The sequence below is a fragment of the Saccostrea cucullata genome, unplaced genomic scaffold, assembly GCF_032062105.1.
Source record: "Saccostrea cucullata isolate Sc308-1 unplaced genomic scaffold, CSIRO_AGI_Scuc_v1 ctg1823, whole genome shotgun sequence".
NCBI classification, from domain to species: Eukaryota; Metazoa; Mollusca; class Bivalvia; order Ostreida; family Ostreidae; genus Saccostrea; species Saccostrea cuccullata.
The window spans coordinates 124,199-132,851 of NW_026926425.1; the positions used below are offsets into that span (position 1 = coordinate 124,199).

General features: G+C 31.6%; 1 protein-coding gene across 1 annotated transcript; it reads left to right on the top strand.

The window, feature by feature from the left end:
• Positions 1-1,623: 1,623 nt before the first annotated feature.
• On the top strand, positions 1,624-4,608 carry LOC134271672 (lysophospholipase-like protein 1). The gene is made up of 5 exons (XM_062753884.1): positions 1,624-1,748; positions 2,795-2,894; positions 2,975-3,144; positions 3,523-3,638; positions 4,231-4,608. The coding sequence occupies exons 1-5, from the start codon at positions 1,661-1,663 to the stop codon at positions 4,453-4,455; spliced, it is 699 nt and encodes a 232-aa protein (XP_062609868.1). The 5' UTR covers positions 1,624-1,660; the 3' UTR covers positions 4,456-4,608.
• The last annotated feature ends 4,045 nt before the right edge of the window (positions 4,609-8,653 follow it).

Sequence of the window (8,653 nt, forward strand, 5' to 3'; positions counted from 1 at the left end):
ACTTAGCAGTTTTACACCGGTCATAAGACTGGTGTCTTCTACCTATTCCCACTTTTTAAAAGTCTCAATTCCACCTATTCCCACTTGCAAATAACAACAGATGTTTAGATAGTTAATTTGTTTTTACAGTAACTAGACTAATTACACCTGCTCTTTAGATTTACATGTATTTTGTACATATTAAGACAGAAAATGATGAATACATTTATGAGAAAATATTATTTATTTCGGATTTTTAAAATAATGAAAAGGTCTTACAAGAAAAAGCAACTTAATATATTAATTTTAAGAACATAAGATAAATAGATTTGTTGAAAAAGGCATTCAAATACAGTAGTTGGATTTTAGCATGAATATATTAACGGAGAAAAATATAATTTAATTCTATTAAAAATCCATTTTTTCTTTCAAATATTAGTAAAAAGTCTGATTTATAATTTGATAAAGCAAATATACCTGTCCTCTATTCCAATAGGTGTTCATTAATCATTGATTGCACAGTAATTATATGTTTTCATAGTTAATTATTTGTTTACACAAAAATTCAACCTATTCACAAACAAAATCTTTGCCTTTTTCTACCTGATTTTCAAAAAGTGGGAATAGATAGTTTAGAAATTTAACTATTACTACTGCATTATTTTGTATCCTTAAGCTTACACCAATACCTTAACATATGTGAAAAAAGCAAAAGTTTATTTTACAATTTCCTGGAAAGAATAAAGGAAGTTTTTCGGGTAGGTGATTATCGATTTAAATCAAATTAGTATAACAATTCAAAAGAATTATCTGATAGACCTTGTGTATTATCATATTTTGATGCAAAAAGGAGAGATGATTTTAACTTTTATAACAGATGCTGGCAAGGGAAGTATGTCTTTTGTGAAATATATGGAGATAAGGAACAGTATTTAAGCTAAAACGTCCATTAAACAATACAAAATAGGAGCAGAGCAAACACGGACCTCCAAAACATCGGAGATGGGATCAGATGCCATGGAGAAGTGAGCATCCCCTGAAGACCCGTCACAACCTTCGTGTATTCCTTGTCATGATAAGAGAAATGGAAGAAAAAACAAAGACACTTCAAAGTAAAACAATGGCGTAGCAATCAGTATGAAAAACATCAGTCAGCATTTGTCTCATTGATAGGCTGTATTTGCTGCAAAGTTCATTGTATTGACCAAAAAACTTGAGAGAAAATTACTTCAAACGAGACTGTCTATAACATATTTGCAAGTTACTAACTTACACTCAAACATGAATAAGATGCTTTATTTTTATTAAAAAAAAGATTGGCAAAGTTTATATAATAGTCCTTCTCACAGCAATCTCCCATGTCGTTCGTTACTCTCTCAGACATGGAAGAGAGTGTACTTATAGGTGCTTGAGGTTAAGACCCCCCGCCCCTCTTATATAGATACCGAGCCTTTCCCACTCCCCCCATAAATTATCTCTCTCTCTTCCGAGGTCTATATATGGACCCGGGGAGGGAGGTCCTGACCTCTAGCACTTGTGGTCTTTCTCCCAATTTATTGGCTGTTTTTTAATTTAATATATTTTTTCGGAATAATCCCATGCATGTATATTGGTTTTGTAAATAAGACTTGCTCTCTAGTTTCCGGTGACTAGTTCAACAGGTAGAACTTACTATCATACTATGGGTAGCAGGTGGAGGGTTTTACCTAGAATAATTTCTCAATCAGGGCTAAGAAACAGCGCCTCGGTGATATGGCTGCATGGTTCAGGTATTACAAAAGACCGATCTTAAACTTTACCCCCAAACTATTTTGGAATAATGGACATAATTAACTACAGAATCTACAGTTCTATAAAAAAATAGTATCATCTCAGTATCCTGCTTTCGACCGTATTCTATTTTCGACCTATTTTTCCAATCTGCTTCCCGTGCAGATTCCGCGCGGTAGAACATTATTTTCGGTTGCTACACTTGGAAAAATACCTTTGAAGCACAAATGTTGTAAAAATACCCAAAATAATTAATTCAACGGATTTTCCCCGATGGTTTTAGTCCGATGTCAGAAATTCTAGTCTTTTTACTCATGCACAGTTTATCTGTTGATTAATCAAAGCCGTAATCGCTTAATTACAAAGATTTTTTGAAGACATTTTTCTGAAAGAAAATTAAGATCTCTGTCAAAGATAGGCATGAATATTGAAATGAATGGGTGGATCAAACAATTTTTTTTCTTCCTTAAAAATGAGCACTTTCTTACAGATTTTTACAGAAAAATGCAACGTAATTTCATTGATTTTTTTGGGAAATGCACAGCTACTGACAGATGGATTCAACCAACGAATAAATGTATTTGCAACCAAAATATGCAACCTGTTCAATGATTTTTTGAAGGACAGACAATCATATTTTTTATTGTTTGGAATATCCAATGGATATTTATAGCCAATACTGATTGGGCTTTGATACTATATTTAGGTCGAAAACACAAGACGCTAATATTTTTGTAGGTAAAAATGAACCCTCCCCATATTGTGGCATATAAATGAAATAAACACAAAACTGCAATTTGAGTTATATAATTTTATTCATAGACACGTATGCTAACATTTTAGGCCCAAAGTTTTTCAACCTCTATAAAGTTTGCAAAAAATTAATAAATTACATCTAAATAGGTCGAAAATACAATACGCCAGGATACTTCTAACCATTAATCAGATAACTCACTAATTAAATTTTGTTGTAAAATAAGTTTGAATCTTTTCAAATACATTTTGTATATATTTTGTGTAATGTTACATGTATTCTATTGTCAAGGTGACACAGGGCCTGGTATTTTGGAATGGATAAACATGGTATGGAAAGAAGAGTTTAAGTTTCCACACATTAGATTAATATTCCCATCAGCTGATCCTGTGTAAGTTTCTGTTCTCAGATTTTGTACTTAATTTATTAGTTTAAAGAACACTCAAACGTTATATATATTCACTTTTAAAGTCCTTACACTCCTAATAATGGTCAGGTTTCTACGGTGTGGTTTGATAGACAAAAAATTTCACCCTTTGTGCCAGAAAATTTATCATCTATAGATGCCTCAGCAACAAAACTGAATGAGTTGATTCAAGCAGAAGTTGATGGTGGAATTCCACTCTCAAGGATTATCATAGGTTGTTGTTTTATTTACATATTTTAGATTTACCAAAATAGAAAAAAAATGTTAGAATTTGCAATAACAACATTTTCATGGATATCATTTGTTTTCATTGTAGATTTTTAAAGATCATTCAAATACAATTTGTTCCTATTTTGTTAGTACAAAAATTATCATTAATTTTATCATTGAAAGATTTCAGTTGGTTGTTTAAAGGAAATGCTAGTAATGAAGAATTAGAAATTCTGGTAAAAAATAATTTCCTTAAGAGAATAGAACCAAATTTGTATCTGATATATATATGCAATTTTTGGTCAAATACAGAAATTTCATCTGTGTTTTTAAAGAAGTTTTCCACTGTGAACATACCTTAAAGATATGCAGTTTTCTTCAGGTGGTTTTTCTATGGGTGGTGCCATGGCATTACATCAAGTCTACAGGTATCAGAAGCAGGTAGCTGGCTGTTTTGCTCTGTCAAGTTTTCTAAATGAAGGCTCTTTAGTGTACAAGGTAATGATTCTGAAAGTATGCATATTTCTTTTGATCAATGTTTATGAACAATACACATAGCCTAAAATTAATCACAGAAATATGCACACTTGTCTTTCCTGATACACAAATATTATGTTAGAGTTTTTAAACGTTTCCTAAAGAACAATTTAGCCATGTTTAATTACAAATTCAACAGAGGATTTTTTCAAGATGAAATATACATGTATTACATGCAAGTTTTCCCGATTGTTGCTCTTCAAAAGTGATTTTTTATTTGGAATACATTGTACATGTGCCAAACATGTTCCTGTGCAGCTCGTAAACAAGTAAACTTGCCAATACTTCTTAATTTCCTCCAAACTGTAGCTAATTCCAAGAATCCTGTAATGCAACAATTAAGAATTATTTTTTCTCTTCTCTCTACAAATGGTGTACAAACAATGCTTATCTGGTACTAGTAAATAAAGATTAATTGTACTTTAGATTTACCTTACATTGAACACCTCTTTAACTTTTATTAGTGACTGTCTTTTATGGGTGTATATCTGGCTATACATAATGGATACACCGAGTCTTGAACCTTCTCTTAATTTAATTTTTCTATTTACAGGAAGTTGAAAATATCCAAAACAAGTCATCCCTTCCCCCGTTGTTTCAGTGTCATGGGACCAGAGATGAATTAGTTTTGTTTGACTGGGGTACAGAGACATTCAAAACATTAACAAACTTGGGCATTTCTGGAGAATTTCAAGAATTTAACATTTTTCATGAATTCAATAAGAAGGAATTGACACTACTGAGAGAGTGGATACTTACTAAATTACCTCCAGATTAAACACCTTAATACCTGTGTGATATATTTCCTTCATACAATCTTCAAAGAATTTAATCACAACCTTAAATCACTTTAAATATTGTTAAGTTTTTAATGACAAATGAAAATCTACTTGTTTTTGGTTATAAACTTATTGATTTTACTTATAGCAAATATATCTTTTACTTATATTAACTCGATTGGATTTAAATCTTGGGACATAGCGAGCCAATCATGGACGTTGATGTCCTTCGGTTGAAGGAAATGTTATTTCAACCTTGCCGTATGTTCGATCGAATTGTACTGTTGAAAAATTAACCTGCCTTGTCTTTACTACTGCAATAATGGTGCTAACACAGGCTGAAGAATTCCGTATACCTACCTACTGGAGGCGCGGGCTCCATTCAAAATGATTAGTTGTTAGCGAAAATTGTGGTTAACTGAACTCCTCCAAATCTGTTGCGTTCTAGGACACAGTTGTCTGCAAAACGACTCTAATCTCGACATCTGCCGTCTGCATTCATTGCTAACAGTAAATCTCGACTCATTGTGTCCAATTGGCGGTGATTTAGATTTTGTCTGCCCACCTTGTAAGGTCCTCCGCAGCGGATACCATGAATTATTACTATTCCAGAAACTTTTCATGTACTTAAATTCTAAAAGTAAAAGTTTAAGGCTTGAACAGTTGTTGAAGCGAGGTTGATTCTCACAGAAATTATTTTTGTATTATCCTGATAAGGAACAAAAAAAATCTGAAAATTAAAAGAAGCAATGATTTATTGCATTCTGATAAATGTGCTGACTTCAATTTTTCTATCGTCAACTTCCCCTGCTTGAGTAGCAATAAACCCTTATCACGTGAAATGTCTCCTAAGTTGATTCGATCCGCAAGAGCATGTTCCTCGAATGAAAAATTTTGAAACAAAGAAAGCTCTTGACAAATTGATGAAACTTGGAATTCAATAGCCTTGTATTATTTTGCAAGTTCTATGGTCGATACAATAAACCTGTCAGCAAGTGCAATATAACATTATAAGTTGAATGCTGCCTGGTGTTTTTCATATCAATCGTTAGGCAAATATTTACACACTAAATTGTAAACGGATTTTCCGTAAATCCATCATTTGAGGAAGCTATCATATTGTAGTTTTTTAATTAAACGGGTGGTAGTAAATACAAAATTTACAATATGACAACTTGTCATATTGTAATTTTTGTATTTACTACCACTCGGTAGATAAAAAAATTACAATATGACAAAGCACAAGTAAATCATGCGTACCATATAAGAGTGGCACAACTATTAATAATAAGGATAAATTGAATATATCCTGTGTTAATATGTAAAAAAAAAAATGTGTCCACATCAGAAACTTGCTACGGGATACTATATGAAATAGTCCATTTCCTAAGAATTGTGATGAAAAGTAGAAATGCTATTATGAAAGTATATTAGTTCTCATGAAATATGTACAAGTAAAATTCAGACTTAACTACCCCCAAAACTTCATTTATAATTATTAATGAAATTGAGCTAAGACCTTCTAGTATAGAAAAAAATGTGTTACAGTTGGTGTAGATCAACTTTTACTTTTTGGAGTGCAATTGATATTATTAGAATAAAATAAATTGTCTAATGTAATAAAACGTTTGCAAAAATTGTTATCACATGTGCAGATGCCATTTTTGTGCTATATTGAGGAAAAATTATGTGTCCGTTTCGTGTTCAACAATAGTAACATTACAAACATGCTTTATAATAATAATAAAGGAAAAACACTCTTCCCATATATATAGGTGTTCATTTATTCGAGGGTTGTTCGTGGACGATGTCAATCTTCGTTAAATTACTTACTAGAAATTTAAAATAAGCACAATGGATAATAATACATCCATGTCCATATATAATATAAATATTTGTTTTGTTGATGTGTGAAGTTTCATTGCATTCGATTCAACTGAAATCAATTAACTTCATTTTAAAATCAACATGTTTTGTACCACCAGAGCACACTTAAGGTAGGATTCTTCTCTAGTTTCTGACTAGATGAAACATTCAAAGTATATTTGCTTATATGTCTTATATATTGAGGTGTGAGGAATTTAAAAGACCATATTTTTCTTCCTTCATCACAATTGTACAACTTTAAATAGAAATGGAAAACTGCGTTTGAAAACTAGCAGGGACTATTTTTTTGGCGGAATGGTGACGTATGAAAATATCTTCTTTTCTGCCTCACAGGTGCTTGAGGACAGGACCCCCCCCCCCCCCACCGATATAGACCCCCGGGCCTGTTAGACTTTTTTCACATAAATTATATATGGATGACACATTTGTGATATAATCTATCCTATCAATTCAGAAAATTTGCTTAAAGTTACATTTTTTTTTATAAAAATATCTACCCTCTTTATATATAAATTAACCTTGTTGATTTTTATATAAAGAATGTAGGGTAGATTTAATAGAACGTTTGTTTTAGGTAATTTTTCGATTTGTTGCTATAGATCTTATCACAAATATGTAATGAAAGATTTTTTATGAGAAAAAAATCGAAAAAGCCCAGGGGTCTATATCGAGAGGGGGGGAGGGGTGTCCTGTCCTCAAGCACCTGTGTTCTGCCTCTCAAAATTATAATAGAACAATGAATTAAATTATAATTTTTACGCAATCGAAGACTTGGAGAAAATTTCAAATGTAAGTTAGATTAATAATGAGGGACTAAACTTTCAAAATATGTCAAATAAATATGATTTTCCAAACAAACTAGAACTTTGTTAGCTTTTAAACGCTTCCTATCTAAGTGCAGATTTGATCCAAAAATCCATAAAAAGTTTTTTTTTTCTCTTATGAAACGATCAAAACTTTTTGTTTTTGTATCATTTTGTACATAATATAGGAAGCATTTGAAAATAACTAATATATCCTAAAAAATTAACAAAAACAGAGAAAATTCGGATTAGCCAATATCCAGTTGTTAAATTATTTATGTAAATTTGGTAATATCATGCTATAGACCCGATATAGTAATATGTTTTTATGCAAAAAGAACATTCTTTAAACTTTTGAAATAGAAGGAGGTATCACATGATTGGCAACAGTATTTTTTTTATTCTTAATGTCAAGAAAAAAAGATAATGACCTTGACCTGACCTTGCCTCTAATATAAAACGGTCAAATTTAATTTCACTGATAATATCGCTTACTGATATTGTCTTCTTGATTCTGTGAAAATTTCATTAATTTTTAAATATTAGAAATATGAGAGGAATCCTACCTTAACGGCAATGTAACGTCAAAACATAGCGTCAAGAATTTCTAAAAAATACTATCACTATACATTTCACACAGTATAATCCAATGCCCAATCAGTAAATCTTTTTTTTTAATACTTGGCATCTTTTGTTAAAAATTGCTCTCGTTATATAATTTCCTCTGTTAAGGTTTTAATTTCTTTTCTTACTTTACTTTTCTTTCACAGGATAAGCAACTCTGAAGCGCCTACGTCTTTCATTGACTTTCCAACTTTTTAAAAAGTTTTTGTTCAGATTTTAAAAAAAAACGTTTCTTCACACAGATTGTCCTCATCCGATACAGAGTCTCTGTCACTCAAATACTGCCTGTACTAATTGTACACACACGCACAACTTGCTTGTGACATATTTTTTTTTTATTTCTTCAACACTTTTTGTAGAGTTCATTCGGGATTTTTCATGAGTAAAACACGAAACTGCATCGTTATCTGCTGCTATATACGTGACGTTCTAAAACGTCATCGTTTTTGTCGTTTCAACGAGGACAACCTATCTTCTCAAGTTGATTTCTTTTCAACAAAGCAAAATATTGAGCCATAATTTGGAATACGAATCAATGTAACAATTCTTAATTTCAATTTCAAGGTTGTTTTTCGTTTTTGCTCCAATTTACAGATTGTTTCTAACTAAATTTTGATCTGCTCCGCGATCAGATTTTTGAATTTATAAAATCTTTTAAAATCATTTGCATTTATTGTTGAAATATTTCTACTGAATTTGGATAATATATGACTTCAAATTAAAAACAAAGGTATGACAGAAGTCCAAGAACTTTTCGAACAACCCTCCTACATAGTTAAGAAAATGAAATCAAACCTCGCTAAAAATTATGTTCTTAAGCTCTCGGACACTCTTATCATAGCTTCGATGACAAGGAGCATACGGCGGGTGCGACCGGCCGACA